Here is a 19,453-nt window from a genome sequence, read left to right on the forward strand (position 1 = left end):
ATATATATATTTGTTGTTATGGGGCTTGAACTCTGGCCTGGGCGCTGTCCCTGCGCTCTTCAGCTCAAGGCGAGCACTCTACCACTTGAGCAGAGCGCTACTTCTGGTTTTCTGGTGGTTAATTGTAGATAAAGTCTCACTGAGTTTCTTGCCTGGGCTGGCTCTGAACTGCGATCCTCAGATCTCAGCCTCCTGAGTAGCTAGGATTATAGGCGTGAACCACTGGCATCTGGTGTGTAGATGCCTATAAAATTTAAGTTTAAAATGCTAAGTCACAAAGAACCTAGACTGTGGGCTTACTTGAAAAGTCTATGCTAGAATTATAATTCTGATTGGGACAGGTAATATTAAGTTGCTAATCTGGTAGCATTCATTCTTCACAGAGGTTTCTGCCCCTTCACCGAAGGGGCAGAGGGGTAGGCATAAATAAAGACCCACAATGCTTGAAGAAGGGAAAAAGCACCTGTATTAGGATGAATATAAGATACATTTCATAGACAGCATTCAAACATTTTTACTTGACACTGGAAATGCATGGTTCATTTTAATATTTTCATTTACTGGCAATACATAAGGCAGTTTTAGGATACGGAAGTCTGGAAATGGCAGGGAATGTTTGGGGATTTCAAATAGTCCAGTTTGATCAAGGAAATGGGTAAGAGCGGGCTGGGAGTGTAGCTCAGTGGTGGAGTGTGTGCTTAGCCTGCATAGAGTAAGAGAATAATGAAAGGTACAGCAAGAAGGATAGCATGGAGCTATGCTGAGGAAGAATTTTCACAGGGAGATAATGTTGAAGAAGACAGATTATTAGTGAGAAGGTTATGGTAATTACGAGTGAGACAGATTTAAATATAATCAGAGTACTCAACATATAATTAAGATATATTTGTCATTTATAGATTTTTAAGGATTCTTTAATAAAATATGTATATAATAAATAATTTGGATTTGAAAATGTGCATCACAGAACTTCATTCCTTTTCAATAGAAGGGGCCACAACAACAGGGAAATCAGAGGGCAGGCTCAGCAATTCTTCTACTTCTTCTTGCAAAGCCTCAGCTTTTTCATGCAACAGCATCTGCAATAAAACATCACGTCATGAGGCCCCAAATGTACCACTGTCTACTAGAAACCTGAATCCATACACATCCATAATCTAGATATTAAAACTAAAATAATGAGACTGAATAAAAATGACCATTTAAGAACAAGGGATTAGCATTAATGTGGCTGAGGCAATTAGTTAAAACCATTTCACTGTATAAGTATACCAAACTTAAAGGAGCTTTAACACATCCAAAGATTTGTTTTACTGAAGACCTGGCCACTTAAAAATTAATTTTTAATCTATAAAATCTCATACAATTTGGCAAAATCTTAATTAGCTCCTAAAAGTGTTATCATTTTATTATCCCTCCAAATTTAGTATGCTTTTAAAACTCATCGGTATTTCAAAGAAAAGTTTTATCAAATTACTAAAGTTAACATGGTTAGCCTCTTCCTCATTCCCTTCCATTTTCTTTCTTTTTCTGTTGCTTTAAGACAAAATCTTACTATGTCGGGCAGCTTGTCCTCAAATTTACAACCCTCCTATTTCAGTTTGCTGGAGTTCTAAATATGTGCCACCACACTCAGAAACATGGTTAATTTCAACAGCAATATACAGGAAAATAGTATTTCTAAATATAGCACATAGCTGGCATAAGGGCACGTGTTTGTAACCCCAAGACTTGGGAAGCACAGGCATTCTTGAGTTGAGACCCTGTCTAAAAACAAACAACAACAAAAACAAAATATGGCCCTGAATAATGACGTTCCCTCTTTTGTTCTAAATATCAGGAACAAAATGTTGGCATTAGTTCTATATATAACAGTGAAATAATTGTACTTCTTTTGTTATAAAATTTTGGGGCTGGGAAGGTGGCTCAGTGGTGGAGCACTTGCCTTGCATTCATGAGGCCCTGGGTTCAATTCCTCAGCACCACATAAGCAAAAAGAAAAAAGCCAGAAGTGGCGCTGTGGCTCAAGTGGTAGAGCGCTAGCCTTGAGCTGAAGAGCTGAAGGACAGTGCCCAGGTCCAGAGTTCAGGCCCCATGACTGGACTCCCCCCAAAAAATATATTTAGCTAGGTGCTGGTGGCTCACACCCGTAATCCTAGCTACTCAGGACACTGAGGACTGTGGTTTGAAGGAACTTCCATTGGATTCTTATCTCCAATAAACTACTCATAAACAGCTAGAAATGGCACTGTGACTCAAGTGGTACAGCGCTATCATAGAGCACAGAGAGGCTTAGGGACAGCAGCCAGGCTCTGAGTTCAAGCCCCAGGATTGGCACAAAATAAATTAATGAATAAATAATAAATTTATACTTAAAAGTTCAGCAAAATCAGATGAAACAAAACCACTCTACCAATTAGATAGAGCACAACATTACAGAGTGTTATATAAGAGAAATTAAAATGTAGTTAAGGAGCTGGGCATGGTAGTTCAGATCTACGATCCCTGCACATGGGAGGTTGAGACAGGAGGATGGGCACATTTGAGGCCTGCCTGGGATACACAGTGAGACTCTATGTCAAAATCAAAAGAAAACAAAACCAAAACAAAAAAGTAATTAGGTAAGCTTTTGAAAATCTGATAAAATGGTGACCACGTAAAACAAATCTCCCAATACATCCAATGAAAACCACACAGATCAGCAGTAAGTAAATGAATGACACAAAACCTATGGTCATAGAAAGGCCATAATGCAGCTATTCCAACAGAAAGCCCCATGTAATAGCCCGTTACCAGCTGTCAGCCCGGTGATCGACACTCTGCCACATTCTGCCTCTGGAGAATTAGTCTCCGGCAACATCTAGCCGTGATTATATGAAACCCCAAATGAGAGAATCACATAGCTGAACACTTTTGAATTGTCTAATCAACAACAATACAAGCAAAATAAAATGACTGTTTTAAGCCACTAAGTTTTAAAGCAAAATTCTGTTATGCCATCGTATGTACCAGCAAGTATTAGGACTGGAGTCATCAATATGAGTCCACCATAATTTATACATAAGTATAAACAAATATAGTAGGGTAGTTGGAGGAGGGGAAAGAGAAACAGGCTCTTTTGGAGGGGTGGGAACCCATGAGAGGGGGTTATGATAACAAGGGTAAGAGAATGAATATGGTCAGAATAGATGGTCTCCATCCATGAAAGCAACAATAACATTGCTTGAAATTGTATTAGGAAGGGAAGAGGTGGTAACAGAGTTAATAGGGGATTGTTGGAGTACATTATATATATATGTATATATATATATATATAGCACAATGAAATACCCTTTTGTAGCAAATCTATGATAATTTTCAAAAAGCAAATATAAGCTGGGCGCCCGTGATTCATGCCTGTAATCATAGCTACTGAGGAGGATGAGATTTGAGGAGCGCGGTTCAAAGTCAGCCCAGGCAAGGAAAGTCCGTGAGACTCTTATCTCTAATAAACCACCAGAAAACTGGAAGTGGCACTGTGGCTCAAGAGGTAGAGCACTCGCCTTGAGCTGAGGGACAGCGCCTAAGCTCAGAGTTCAAGCCCCATGACTGACAGAAAAAAAAAACCCAAAAAAGCAAATATATAGTTGAGATCAAGAAGGCAATAAGCCTAAATTGCCATGTAATGGCTTTACCCACATGGAGCAGAAGGGCAGCAAGAGCCTGGATTGCCTCTAGCAAAGGGTAAGAGGAGATGAGTGAGAAGTCTGTCAACTTTATTTAGTATTAGAGAAGCACTTACAGGCAGTAAGGGCTGTTTGCAAACATTGGAATAATTACAATAAAAAAGAGCAGATTGGGCTGCAGAGAGTAGTACTCTGATTCAATGCTGGGAATTGAAGAGAAAAAATTTAGCTTGAACATATTGGGATGAATTCTGTAGGAGGAAAACCATCCAAAAATAGAGGAGCTTGATTTCTGAGGCTATAATTCCCTTGTGAGTGAACATGTTTATGAGTAGAAACAAATAATGAGGATGCTGAGAAAGGACTTCTGTAAAGAGGCTGTGGGGAAGCAGAGCCCAATGGCTTCCAGGGATCTCTGGATTTCAGTGAACCCTGAAAACCAGCTATGTTTTTTTTCTTTTTTCCAGGGCTGAGAACCGAACCCAGGGCCTTGCACGTGCCAGGCGGGAGCCCTTCCGCTGGGCTAAACCCCCAGCCCCCAGCGATATTTTTAAGGTAGGCTTTCTCTTAGCAAGTCTTGCATTATACCCAAAATTCTGAGCACATATATTTTTGTGTCTGTAACTGTACGCAGCACTCAATACTTTGTTTTGATGCCTAAGGTATATGGAGGTATGCTATAAAGTATTTTAAAGTTAGACAATGATTTACATGCTTACCTTTGCTGATGAAACAATTTGCTTAGCCTGGCGCCTTGATAAGTGATCAATGGTCTTTATTAATACTTCTGGATTTGCATTAGCTAAGTGCATTAGAGTTTTGTAACCTGCATTGTACAGCTGTTTTGCCCGACCCTGAAAAGTGTTACAAAAATCAGCAGAATCAGAAATGAGACAGGGCAAAAAAAAAAAAAAAATCCACATGCGAGAGACAAGAATAAACTAATAAACTGTGAAGAAATAACATCTCAGAATCCTGAAGAGGTTTTTAACGAGCATTTGGGTATCTCAAATCTGACTTTGAAGTAGATTTTATGCAGCTAAAACCTGTTGATATGTGCTAAACTCAGGAATGAGAAAGATATTAAGGCACTTAGGTGAACAGCACTGACCTAAGCAAAATGCTCTAGTCCAGCCAAGGGCTGGTGGCTCACATCTATAATCCTAGCTACTCAGGAGGTTGAGATCTGAGGATTGCAGTTTGAAGCCAACCACGGCAGGAAACTCTGTGAGACTCTTACTCCAATAAATTACTCAGAAAAGCCCGAAGTGGTGCTGTGGCTCAAGTGGTAGAGTGTTAGCCTTGAGCAAAAGAAGCTCAGGGACAGTATCCAGGCCCTAACTAAGTTCAAGCCCAAGACTGGAAAAAAAAAAAAAAAAAAAAAAGTTCTAGTCCAATATCTTAAATGTTTCAAGGACCGTGTGTGTGTGTGTGTGTGTGTGTGTGTGTGTGTGTGTGTGTGTGTGTGTGTGTGTGTGTGTGTGTGTGTGTGTGTGTGTGTGTGTGTGTGTGTGTGTCTGTGTGTGTGTGTGTGTGTGTGTGTGTGTGTGTGTGTGTGTGTGTGTTTACCCAAGCAGAACTAAGAAATGAAGTGGATAAAGTGGATGGTTAACGGAAATCAGAGAGCGACCAACTGAGAACTCTTTCTTCAGACTGTCTTAAGAGAATGCTTCTACAACAAGTCCAAATGGCCAGAAGTAGTTTGTCAGTGGAGCAGAGGAGGGAAGAGAAGCTTAGTACAAGTGACAAGTGATAGCACATATTCTTGAGGAAACTCTCCTTCTCTTACTGTTATTATTACTATTATTTTCCACAATCGAGTCTTTTCATCAGGTCTGCTTCTCAATTAGCAGAGGATTTCTGGGAGGCTGTGGCAGCAATTTATCTTAAAAATGAAACCAAACCAAACAAAAACTTCCATAACAAATAAGTAATTGCTATTATTTGCTCTATAGTAAGACTTTGAAGAACAGCAAAACTTGTTTTTTTCTGGTAGTCAAAACAACCTCAACTGACAAATGGAGACGCTACTGACCTCTAAGACTCCAGTCACTTCCATAAGAGGGATTAGCTCTGCCTTTACACAATATGTCAGTTTCTTGGTAAGTTCTACCAAAAGGGCTTTATAAACCCAGAACTCTTCAAGTTCCTGCAAAACACAAAAAATATATAAACTCTAACTTCTGTAAGTTATTTCAGTTTACTTTGTGTGGGAAGGGCATATTTAAATCTTTGTATCTATTTTCTTGAGTTATGCTAGAAATGAAAGATGATTCTGATCAAAATTAGTATGAGGAAAAATATTGGAGACTGTTCTGAGAAACTTAATGAAATAATTTTAGATGGAGAGAAAAAATTTAAACATTGGAAAATAAGTCTGGGCACTGGTGGCTCACCTTTGTAATCTTAGCTATGTTGGGATCTGAGGATCACAGTTCAAAGCAAACCTGGACAAGGAAGTCTGTGAGACTCTTACGTCCAATTAACCACCAAAAAGCCAGGAGTGAAGCTGATGTGCCAGAGAGCTAGTTTTGAGCACAAAAGCTCAGAGTCAGTGCCCAGGCCCAGTATGTACATAGGTGTGTACACACACACACACACACATATACACACACACACACACACACACACACAGAGGAAATAAGGGCTCTATTCATTTTTATCAAAACCTCAGGAACTACATACAATTTTTTCCCAAGTAACTAAAACCAGTGCCTATCTCTGGGTATTTATTCAGAAAAAGTGTTGTTAAATATGGAAAAATTGGAATGCAACATAATGTTCAATATGGCATTATTTAAATGAATAGAAATACTGGAAATCATGAGTCAATAATTATCAAACATGATTGAGTATATGCATGGAATCATATAGATTTGTCTTCTTAAATACATGTCTGAAAATTTCTGTTACAGTAGTTTTGTTTTGGGTGTTTTTGGTCGGTCATGAGGTTTGAACTCTGAGCCTGGGCATTTTCCCTGTGCTCTTTAGCTCAAGGCAAGAACTCTACTATTGAGCCACAGAGTACTTCTGGTTTTCTAGTGGTTTATTTTCTAGTGGTTTATTGGAGATAAGAGTCTCATGAACTTTCCTGCCTGGGCTGGCTTTGAACCGAGATCCTCAGATCTCAGCCTCTTGAGTAGCTAGGATTACAGGTATGAGCCACCAGTGCCCAGCAGTAGTTTTTTTTTTTAATGTTGTTCTTCACCTTTGGTTGATACATGGCACACATCAGCTGGACACACTGCAACCAGTTAGAAAGCAGTTAATGCAGCCGGGTGCCAGTGGTTCACACCTGTAATCCTAGCTACTCAGGAGGCTGAGATCTGAGCATCCTGGTTTAAAGCCAGCCTGGGCAGGAAAGTCCATGAGACTCTTATCTCCAATAAACCATTACAAAAGTGGAAGTGGCGCTGTGGCTCAAGTGGTAGAGTGCTTGCCTTGAGCTGATGAGTGCAGGGACAGCGCCCAAGCTCAGAGTTCAAACTCCACAACCGACCCAAAAAAAAAAAAGCAGTTAATGCAAGAAAGTAAGTGAAAGAAAAGACAATCTTTGACTGGATCTACCAAACCAATCAACCCTGGAACTGCCTTAGTTCTGGTTTTTCTGTGGAGTTTTTCTATTATTTGCAGTTAAAATCATTTTCACCAATATAATCAACCCACAACTTTATATCACTTACATACTTTCTTAAAAGAAAAAGTACTTGGGCTGGGAAGGTGGCTCAGTGGTAGAGCGCTTGCCTTGCATGCATGAAGCCCTGGGTTCGATTCCTCAGCACCACATCACCACATAAGCAAAAAAGAAAAAAAACAGAAGTGGTGCTGTGGCTCAAGTAGTAGAGCGCTAGCCTTGAGCTGAAGAGCTGAAGGACGGTGCCCAGGCCCAGAGTTCAGGCCCCACGACCGGACCAAAAAAAAAGAAAAAGAAAAAGTACTTTAAAAAGAGTAAAAGTGTATCAGCAGTTGGTATACTTCTTAGGATCAGCCATCAGAATTAGAGTTATTTTTCTATGTCTACATATAGATTGTTTTTCAGGGCTAATGTCCTCACAATCCTACATCAAACAAAGGAAAAGAAAGAATATCAAGAAGAGAGCGAGAGAGAGAGAGAGAGAAAGAGAGAGAGAGAGAGAGAGAGAGAGAGAGAGAAACATGGTACTGAACCCATAAGCAACTGTTGGAAATGGTAACTTGTCACCCAAACACCAGACATATTTATCACTCATAAGAAAAATACTGACATAGAAACTACCATTATGGAAAAAGGCTGTTTTCAACAGTTCATTCTAGATACCAAAACTGTTAATGGTGACCCTAATGTAGGGAAAACTACATTTTCTACTATTTATTACATAGTTTAGTTGATTCAGTAATTTTTCCTAAAAACAAAGATGGATTTTGAAATAAATCTTGACTGTTTTGAAATAATGTAAATTAACTATGAAAAAATACTTACCTACTAACAGTTAAAACAAAAAGGACCAGCATTCATTCATCTGAATTACCTCACAGAAGTGTAACACACAGGAGGAGAAGGAGGCAGCTCCAGTAAGCAGGCTTTGTATGTATCCTCTGGGCATATTAAACTTTTCAGACACACTCCAAATGTTAGTGTCCTTGAGCAAGGTACAAAGAACAAACGATAGGTAGAGTCTGTTGACAATATCCTTGTCCACCTTCTAGAAAGACATAATCAAATAAGTAATTTTAGATGGAATGACAGTAAAGTTGTACTACAGGTTAGTGAGGCAAGAATAACCTCATAGAAATAGAACTGATTAAACATATATTTTAGATTACACTGACTCTCAGTTTTTCAACTGTAAGAAAGAGACATGTCAAACTGTTTCCAATTTTCGAAATTAAACCAAACTTTCTTCTACTGGGAATACAGTAGTAGAATTATACTATCCTAAAAACAAAAAACAAAAAGCAAAAACATTCACGTCCTAAACATGGTACCCACATCTGTGACTTTGCTTGGGAATAGGACCTTTGCAGATGCAGTTAATTGAGGATCTCTAAATGAAGTCACCTAGGCAACATGGAAACAGAGGCTCATTCCTCAGAGACTCCTGAAGAAATCAATGCTGCTGGCAAACTGATTTCAACCTGTGGTCTCCTGAACTAAGTTGTTGTTTAATAGTTTGTGTGTGTGTGTATGTATCTGTGAATGACTGTGATTATGTTAGACAAATGTATACACATAAATACATTAATAACCCTTTCTCTATTATAAAATACTGTGCTACAATTTCTACATGGTTTTGAAAAATAATATTTCCAAAGGTAAGATAGTAAAAGGGATAGAAAAATGCTTCCTGTGGTTGACAGCTTCTGTTCTGGGTACCTACTTTTGCCAGTGGTATATCTAGTGACTATATTTTTGCATAAAGTACCTCATTGCTAGTATCAAGCTAACTTTGAAACTAACTCATGCTTAAAATCAAAAGAAAAAGAGGATGAACTTCAGAGAAAGAAAAGAAAAAGAAAAGAAAAATGTAGAATTAGCTAGGTGTGATAGTGTTGCATACCAACAATCACAATGCTTGAGAGGCTGAGGTAGGAGGATTAAAATTTTGAGGCTAGCTTAAGCTGGTCCTCTGGGGAAAAAAAATTACATTCCCCCTAATGTCTGAAATGAGAACTTACTGGACAAGTAACATCTTCATAACCATCATGACCTTGGTCAACTTCACGTACAGTACCTGGCACCCCTTCTCCCCTTACAGTGCCCCCTCTCAGCAGAAAGTAGCTCCAGACAAACAAACTCTGCCCATACCCCCTCCCCCGGCCTGGTACCCCGGTTTTTATTAAACAACAGATTGAGGAATGTAAGCATTATGCCCACCTTTGGTCCTCAGCTCCACCCAGACCTGAGCTCCTCCCTGCCCTGGAGTTCCTGCCACACAGCTGGCCCCTCGCTCTCTCTGCCCAGACCCACCTGAACCCTATCTACTTCACTTCCTATCCCTCAGACCCTGCCGCTACCTGGATAATGGAGGCTGCAGTGTGCTCCCTCTCCAGGGGAAATATGGCCCCTCTAATAAACCCTGAAATAATCTTTCTCCTATGCTGCCTGCCTCTGTGTGGTCCCCTGGCATGGATGTGAAGGATCCTTTCATTGATCCTTTCAAAAGTAACATGATGAAAGATTTTTGAGTTACAGATTTTACATTCTACATGTTCATTATGGGTATTTTTTTTTAAAGCATTAAGCTAGGTCAGGTGCTGGTGGCTCACGCCTGTAAGCCTAGCCACTTACGAGGCTGAGATTTGAGGATCACAGTAAGAAGCCACCCTGAGCAGGAAAGTCATGAGACTCTTATCTCCAATTAACCACCAGAAAAGTAGAAGTGTAGCTGTGGCTCAAAGTAGTCAAGTAGCTAATCTTGAGCAACAAAGCTCAGAGAAGTGCCCAGGCCCTGAGTTCAAGCCCCATAACCAAATAAAATAAAATAAAAAGCATTAAGCTAAAAAACTATGGTAGTTGAATATCAAGTAGAAAAAGATAGCTTTTTAATTTCTCAATTTTTATGTACCTTTACTAGTAACTATAAATTGAGTTAATGTAGGTTTTGCTTAGAATGTATTTCCGAAGCCAAGAAAAATGATTTAATTATAGAGAAAAATGCTTTATGCTGATTTTAAAGTCATTTGCAAGAAATATGTAAAAAAGAATATGGAGAAATCAATTAGATTTTATGTATCATGTTCTTTAGACTTTCTAGGGTCTATGGGTTTTGCCCAAATGTAGAGTACTTGCTTAGAATGCTAAACTAGTAACAAATTCACTTTAAATGAGATAAATTCATATTCTTCAAATATTCAATTACTCAACAAGTATATTGACTATATTAGATAAAATATAACACAACTGAGCCAGGTGTGTTGGTGCACAGCTGTAATTCAGGTATGTGACAAGGATGATTGTGAGTTTAAGGCCAGTGTGAGCTATATAACAGGACCCATCTCGAAAATAAAAAAAAGAGGGGCTGGGAAGGTGGCTCAGTGGTAGAGCACTTGCCTCGCTTGCTCGAGGCCCTGGGTTCCATTCCTCAGCACCACATAAGAAAAAAAAAACCGGAAGTGGCGCTGTGGCTCAAGTGGTAGAGTGCTAGCCTTGAGCTGAAGAGCTGAGAGACAGCGCCCAGACCCAGAGTTTGGGCCCACGACCGGACCCCCCCCCCCAAAAAAGGAAAAAAAAATAAATAAAAGAACAAAAATAAATAAACAAAAAATTGTTTTAATTAACAAATTGGAACTGGAGGCATGGCTCAAGTCTTAGAGCACAAGCCAGGAGCAAAAATAAGATCAAGTAAGAAGCACAAGGCCCAGAGGTCAGGTTTCAGCATGGGACACACACATATACACACTTGTGGTAGCCAAAGAAACATAGGAGGTGGCCAAATAAATATTTTTAAAAAGTAACAAATTAAATGTAACAAATTAAATTCTGGGTCAAAACTTAAAAAAGATAGTGCTTAGAAGTATTACTTGGTAATAGTTCCAAATCATGATTTTAGGGCTGGGAAGGTGGCTCAATGGTAGAGCGCTTGCCTTGCATGCCTGAGGCCCTGGGTTCGATTCCTCACCACCACATAAGCAAAAAGAAAAAAGCCGGAAGTGGCGCTGTGGCTCAAGTGGTAGAGTGCTAGCCTTGAGCTGAAGAGCTGAGGGACAGCGCCCAAGCCCAGAGTTCAGGCCCCACGACTGGACCCAAAAAAAACCCCCAAAAAACAACCAACTCATGATTTTAGATTTGAGAGTTTGACATAAAAGGTATATATGTTAAAAAGTATTTTTGTTCAACATTTTGAAAGCTTGTAATCTCAGTACTTGAGAGGCTGAAACAGGAGGATCCCAAGTGTGAAGCCAGCCAGGATTACATAGTGAGACCCTGTCACAAAACAAAACCCAACACAAATCTAAACAACAAAGCCATTTCTAAGGTAAAAGACTCAATCTAAAAAGTGAAAAAAGGAATGCTTAAATATTACATGGTTTTTAATTTTTTGATATAGCAATGGTTGGAATAGCTGCATTATTCAATGTACATGAAAGTAAATGCCATCTTTTATCTTTGAAAATGAGAACAGCTCACGCCTGTAATCCTAGCTATTCAGTAGGCTAAGATCGGAGGATTGCAGTTCAAAGGCAGCCTGGGCAGAAAAATCTTTGAGACTTTTATCTCCAGTTAACCACCAGAAAACCAGAAGTGGAGCTGTGGCTGTAAGTGGTAGAGTGCTAGCCTTGAGGAAAAAAAAAAAAGGTCAGGGACAATGCCTAAGCGCTGAGTTCAAGCTCCATAACCAACAAATACACACACACACACACACACACACACACACACGCATACACACACACACACACACACACACACACACACACACACACACACACACACACACACACACACACACACACACACACACACACACACACACACACACATATATACAACCAGGAGTATTAGCTTATAACTGCTAATCTTCTACAATGCTTTCCATACTGCAAGGACATGCTAAGAGATTCTGAGGACAATAAACAAAAATCCAGATCTTTCCTACTTTGGAATTGCTAATATCAAATATGACATGTATCATAAAGTTTTTGGAAAATGTATTTGCTGCCTTAGGGACTGGGAATGTTGCCTAACAGTACAGAGTTTGCCTAGCATGCTCAAGGTCATGGTTAAATCCCTTGTTTGGAAAAAATTCATTAATAAATTAAAATTAAGAAAACATTTTAGAATTATATATTTAAAAATAATTTTATAAATATTTTCTACTTTTTATAAGATAAGCATACCACCTAAGGAGAGATTAATACAGTTGATCACTTTTTATGATAGTATTATATACATACGAAAAAATATTTCAGAGACACAAAGATACAACAATCCCAACAAAAATGCCATCATATCATCCAGAAATATTGTTTTTAAAAAGTCACCCATTTCTGGTGTTTAGATATTATTGAGTTTTCCTATGTAGTCCAAGCTGACATGAATTTGTGATCTTACTGTCTGCCTCAGCCTGTTGGGTGCTGGGATTACAAGCTTGTACTACGATGTTCAGTATATACTCATTTCAATAGCAAAATGAGAATAGTGCTAATTAAAAGAAAAAGAATGTGAAACAAAAAGATCAACATAACAATGGAGATGACATATATTTTTTAATGAACTCAAGTTTATCATTTAAGAGGAAAAATAGATTATAGTACCTTCCTGATGGCTTGACCTGATGCTTTCTTCCCAATAAAGCTTTCAGAAACCCCAAGAAGAGAAGCTACATTTTGTTCTGCAGGTGTGAGTTGATTAAACTAAAGAGTAAACACATGAAAAAAAAAAGAAATTGTAATAAAAAAATGTGTCATTTAAGTCAAATCCAGTATTTATACTGAGATCACATTTTCATTAAAAGATTCATTAAGGGATATACAAATGACATAAATTAACTAATACTGTAAATATTCTACATCAATAGAATTACAGTCATATACAGCAAATTGATGCTTCATGCTTTAGCTAACATTTATTACATATATCATAGTGGTCTCCATAGGACTGTTGACATAATGATGAAATTGCCTAGAAATGCACTTCTTAGAACACATCTTCATCATTAGGTGACACACATACTAGCTCCCATGGTCTATGTGATTATGTTTAATATTGCAGATAGCTGGGAAGAGGGAAGCATTGTGAAAGTATTATAAAATACCACTTTAAAGACTTGTAACAATGACTTTAAACTATGACATTACAAAAGAAGTTACATTTTCTTTGACTAAAAGATGTATGCAGGGAACCAGAGGTGTAGCACAGTGGTAGTGCACATGCTTAGCTTACTACATGGAAAGCCCTGGATTTAACTACCATCACTGGGAGTAGTAGGGATACTGTTTCTCTCTGATACCAATTCAATCAGCCAGTCACAGTAAAGTCATAATACACTGCACTTCACCACTTGGCTCTGCTAATGATGTAGGGCCAGTTTCACCTTGCTACTGGCTATAAAATAAATATTGCTTTGCAGATATAATCATTATCAGATTTGATACATCATCATGCTTTGCTCTGATAGAGATTTCACATAATTAAACCCAATCATCAGCAACATTTGCACCATCTGCTTTATGCATTATAAGGCCTTATCAAATCTTAATAAAACTGTCTTTGGGATAATCTCTCTGTCTGTCTGTCTCTCTGCCTCTCTCCAATATTTAACAGAGAAATAATACTTAAGTTCAATAAATAAAAATATTGTCGTTACTATTTTATATATACATACATGAAAACATCAACATATAACCTGCTATTTTGTACAATTAATATATACTAATAGAAAAGAAAAACGGCAATTCTAAATATATTTCAATAGACCAAAAAGAAAATCATTTGACAAAAATCATTTTCATGATTAACAAACTAAGTAGCCTAATGGAAATATCTTATAGTCTCACCTGCCTGAAGTATATCATCCAATTTGGGTCACACTGAGAAACCAGATCATAGGGAGTTGTTAGGTAGATTAGATGAAGAAGGCTTTCAAGCACAAGTCCTTCAAGACCTTTCTTCAAATCTCTGTAGAGAATGTCACAATAAGCCAAATCTATAGTTCCTAAAGATACAAACATTACATTTTTTCATTATTACTAGAGGGGGAAAGAAGTGATTTTAAATAAAGTCTTGTTTATTTAACTTTTCTTTATTTGCAGTATTGAGGTTCAATGCTAGAAAGATGTTCTGTTTCTGAGCTGAATCCTCAATCGTTTATTAAATCTTATTTTTTGTTGTTTGCCAATGCTGGAGATTGGATGCAAGGCCTCATACATGCCACACAAATTTATTACTGAGTTTCCCAGCCCTAAATTAAGTTTTGCTTAAAAGTTATCTAAATATAGTAAAAAGTCCTTAATATCTGGTCCAACTATTTTTGAAAATCTACCCAAGAAAAATGTTTCAGTATTTACCCAAAATACAGAAATCAAGATTTTCATGCATCCTTGTTTATCATCAGAAACAATGAAAACATCCATCAATAGAGGGTTAAATAATCTATGTTATATCCAACTATGGATGTCTAAACTATTAAAGGTAAGATGTGATCATTTTAAAATAACTGATCTGTTAAAGTGCTCATGACATTTTATAAATAGGAATGTTTGCCAACAAAAAATATACCATTAAGAAACGTACGTGCTGAAAGGGCATAAGATGAACAAATGCTAATCACTAAACACTATGTTGAAAATGAACTATATAACTTGTTGGTGGGGAGGGGAGGGAAGAACTGGGAGGAAGGGGTGACACTGAAAAGGAAATGTACTCATTACATGACATTTCACTGAAATTCCTCTGTACATGACCTTTATAATAAAAAAATTAAAGATTTCCAAAAGCCTATATCTATGTATACAAACACATATGTACACACAAAGTCATCTCAGTTGATGACAAGGACACATTTTGTCCTGTGTTGACATCTAACATGGCTAATGACACCATCATGGGATGACATCTCATGGGACCACCATTGTGCACATGGTTGGCTCAACAGCCAACCATGACAAGAACATCATTATGCAGTATGTGACTGTATGAGGAAGGCCACACATCCAACTGTTACCACCGTAGCTCCTGATAGAGGAAATGGGACAGGAGTTAAAAGAATTCCTAATTTGGCTGGGAATGTGGCATAGTGGTAAAGTGCTTGCCTCACATGCATGAAGCCCTGGGTTCGAATCCTCAATACCACATAAACAGAAAAAGCTGGAAGTGGCACTGTAGCTCAAGTGGTAGAGTGCTAGCCTTGAGCAAAAGACGTTCAGGAACAATGCCCAGGCACAGAGTTCCAGCCCCATAACCAACCAAAAAAAAAAAAAAGCTGGAAGTAGAGATTTGTCCTAACTGGCAGAGTTCCAGCCTTGAAAAAGCTAAGCAAGGGCTGGGAATGTGGCTTAGTGGTAGAGTGCTTGGTTAGCATGCATGAAGCCCTGGGTTGGATTCCTCAGTAACACATAAACAGAAAAAGCTGGAAGTGGTGCTGTGGCTCAAGTAATAAGAGTGCTAGAGCAAAAGAACCTCAAGGACAGTGACCAGGCCCTGAGTTCAAACCCCAGGACTGGCAAAAAAAAAAAAAAAGAAAAAGAAAAAGAGAAAAAGAAGTTCAAAGCTCCAGTACAGGCACAAAAAAGAAAAGAATGTCTTTATTCAAGCACAGAATAATGTTATTATATTAAGCCCAAAAGAAAATTCCAGAATATAAAAGATTATTTGTTTACAAGAAAAACTTAAAACTTTATATATACATGTATTATGAACTGAAATGAAATGCATGGAAAGGTAGGGAAAGACATTCTGCAAACTGTTACATTGGGTAAAATATTAAAATCTGTGGTTGCTAGGGAGGGAAGTCAAAGGAGGAATAATGAGCTTTTGTCTATATATACTTGTACAGTATTTACTTTATAATTGAAATAATATTCAATTCATAATTTTCAATTTAAGCTGACATAGCTTATCAGTTTATGATATTAGTGCTATTAATATGGACACAAATACAAAGAGAGTATTTAATTTCTATTTTTCCAATGAATTTTCTTAGATTAATAATGAGGCTTAAGGAAACTCTTACCCTTAAAAGAAGCTCTTCCCAATTTTGTAATATGAAAATTACATTGTAACTCTTCTTCAGATTTACAAATAGTCTCTCTTTGTAGAAGTCCTTTCTCTGTTAGGTATCTAAGTGATTCAATAGTTACTTCCCAGAGACTTTTGTCTTTCAATAAAATCTTTTGCTGAACACCAAACAATGTGCCATTCATAAACTGATATATGTCACTGAGATTTGTTGCAATCTGAAACAATGGTGGACATTAGGACATTTTCCTTAATCCCAGGCATTACTATATTCATTAATCAAAGAAGCCTATTTATTCCTATATATTCTGTAACATTATTCCTGTTTTATAAACAATGAATTGGAGGTAAAGAGAAGCAAACTCCTCATGGTCTCCTTGCAACCACTGCCCAGACTTCCCATATCCTGTAATTAAATGAATAATTTATTTAAAGCTATTTAAATTAACAATTAGTATAAAATCTATACAACTGTGTAAGTTAACAGGAAAAGCAACTTTAAGGGAAAATGTAGTTCTCATATTCATGCTTTTTATGAAAACATATGTATTTTTTAATTTAAAAACTGTTTTTTTTTTTGGATTTGTTGTTGGTTGAGAGTCTTGAACTCAGGGCCTGGCCACTGTTCCTGAGCCTTTTTGTGCTCAAGGCAAGCACTCTACCACTTGAACTACAGCACCATTTCCAGTTTTTGAGTGGTTTATTGGAGATAGGAGTCTCTCAGGGACTTTCCTGCCCAGTTTGGCTTCAAACCATGATCCTCAGATCTGTTTTCTGAGTAGCTAGGATTACAGGTGTGAGCCACTGGTGCCCAGCTTAAAACAAAACAAAAACAAAAACAAAAAACTTTTTAACAACTTTTTAGCCAAGTGCCAATGGTTCACACCTGTAATCCTACCTACTCAGGAGACTGAGATCTGAGGATCTCGGTTCAAAGCCAGCCCAGACAGGAAAAGTCCATGAGACTCTTATCTCCAATAAACTACTCAGAAAACTGGAAGTGGCGCTGTGGCTCAAGTGGTAGAGCTCTAGCCTTAAGCTGAAGGCCTGAGGGACAGTGCCCAGGCCCAGAATTCAAGCCCTACACCTGACAAAAAAACAAAAAACAACCCCCCCCCAACTTTTTAAAATCACATTATTGAAAATGCAACTGAAAGAATTCACCAAAATATGATCTGTCAATACTTGCCAGAAACGTTACCTAAAAATAAATAATTCTTATCTTTTTATCTCATTGTCATTCCCTTTTGCTCTCCACCTAATATTCACTATTACAACGTCTATCAGTGATCATAAATAAGTAACACTTACGTATTCTGCTTGGTATTAAGGTGTTGAATTAACTATGAATGACAACAATCTTTTATTAGTCAATTTCAATAATATCAGCACGTTGTACTAAAATAAAGTCACTTATCTATCTAATCTATCTATCAATCTATCTATCTATCTATCTATCTATCTATCTATCTATCTATCTATCTATCTATCTATCTATCTATCTATCTATCTATCTATCTATCTATCTATCTATCTATCTAGTCAGTCCTGGGGCTTGAACTCAGGGCCTGGGTACTGTCCCTGAGCTTCTTTTGCTCAAGGCTAGCACTCTACCACTTGAGACACAGCTTCTAGCCTTTTTCTATTTATGTGGCACTGAGGAATCGAACCCAGGGCTTCATGTGTGCCAGGCAAGCACTCTACCACTAAGCTACATTCCCAGCCTGGTCAATCAATATTTCTCTTACAATTCTGTTGATACTTCCACTGGAAAATTTTAGTGATTATTTCACATTAGACTAATATAAGGGATAAGAAAAATATTATAGGGCAACAAAATTTTCATTTCTCTTTCCTTTTAGTAACAATCATTCTCAATACATTATCAAGCTGAAATGAATATCATATTTAGTCTATGGATTATTAACATACTTTGTTCTCATCATGCTGCTTACCTGACTGATTACAGTTAACACTATAGGAGCCAGGTAAGCCAGTCCAGGTGAGGACTTTGACTTTTTTCATCTATCTACCTTCACATTAGCCTTCCATTCCTCCTTGAAATTTAAACATATTAGTCCAGCATTTGCCTCTTTGGCCTCCACCTTTTCTCAAAACTGAATTCTACCAATGTCCCAACTAGCAAGTTTACCCAGGCACCATTCCAAAATCCTATTATTCATTCAAGTATTTATTGAGTGCTGAATACATGCCAAGCACTGTGAAACACTGGGATTTAGTCATCAGTGAAAAGAAATGAGGGCCTGTAAATTTTTTCCTTTTTCAATGTTAGGTTGATTTAGAATTCTCTGTGCAGCTATAGTTTCTCTACAAAGAGTTACCTAAATTCTAAATATATGGTACATGACAATTAGAAGTCATGGCAAGAGAACATCATAGCTGGTGAAGCTAGCATAAAAACTACAAGAGAAAACAGTTTATTAATCCAAATACCGGCATCAGGATGGAGTGTGTTAGCTGGGTGCTGGTGGTTCATGCCTGTAATTCTAGCTACTCACAAGACTGAGATGTGAGGATCGGGGTTCAAAGCCAGCCCAAGCAAGAAAGTCTGTGAGACTCTTATCTCCAATAAACCACTCAGAAAACTGGAAGTGGTGCTGTGGCTCAAGTGGTAGAGCACTAGCCTTAGCTGAAGAGCTCAGGAACAGTGCCTAGGCCCAGAGTTCAAGCCCCACAACCGACCAAAAAAAAAAAAAATCTCTTGAGATTTTTATTCTTGGGATTGTGCTGACTGTACAGATCTATTTGAGAAAAAGGAACGTAGACAAAGCTAAATCGCTCCAGTTCATGAATATATCTCCATGTACTTATGCCTTGCTGAGTTTTTCTCAGTAGTGTTTTATGGTTTTCATTGTATAGACCTAGCACATATCTTCTGTTTATCCCTATTTCTTGATGCTTTTGTAAGTGAAAATGTTTTTCTCATTATTTATAGTATTTGGAAATATAGCTGAGTTTTGTACTTTGGCTCTCTATAACATAGCTAACTACATTCTAGTTGTTTTTTAGTGTCAGTAGCAAATAAGATGGTTTACTTTTTTCTTTCCAATCTACTTTCCTGTGCTGCCTATAACTTGAAACAGTCTGGTGAGGTCAGGCATTTTGCTTTTCCTGA

At 37.8% G+C, this 19,453-nt stretch overlaps 1 protein-coding gene across 2 annotated transcripts in view; it reads right to left on the reverse strand.

Annotated features, from left to right (window-relative positions):
- Positions 1-448: 448 nt before the first annotated feature.
- Positions 449-19,453, reverse strand: part of Helq (helicase, POLQ like) — a 39,099-nt gene continuing 20,094 nt past the window's right edge. For both annotated transcript variants that reach the window (XM_042668381.1, XM_042668383.1), the window contains 7 exons: positions 16,313-16,535; positions 14,139-14,296; positions 12,897-12,995; positions 8,174-8,347; positions 5,701-5,814; positions 4,385-4,519; positions 449-1,079 (listed from right to left, as the gene is read on the reverse strand). In XM_042668381.1, the coding sequence (XP_042524315.1) occupies positions 972-1,079; positions 4,385-4,519; positions 5,701-5,814; positions 8,174-8,347; positions 12,897-12,995; positions 14,139-14,296; positions 16,313-16,535 (1,011 nt within the window). In that variant the 3' untranslated portion in view covers positions 449-971. The remainder of the gene's footprint in view (positions 1,080-4,384; positions 4,520-5,700; positions 5,815-8,173; positions 8,348-12,896; positions 12,996-14,138; positions 14,297-16,312; positions 16,536-19,453) is intronic.

This window comes from Dipodomys spectabilis, unplaced genomic scaffold, assembly GCF_019054845.1.
Source record: "Dipodomys spectabilis isolate Male_0828 unplaced genomic scaffold, ASM1905484v1 ptg000436l, whole genome shotgun sequence".
Lineage (NCBI taxonomy): Eukaryota > Metazoa > Chordata > Mammalia > Rodentia > Heteromyidae > Dipodomys > Dipodomys spectabilis.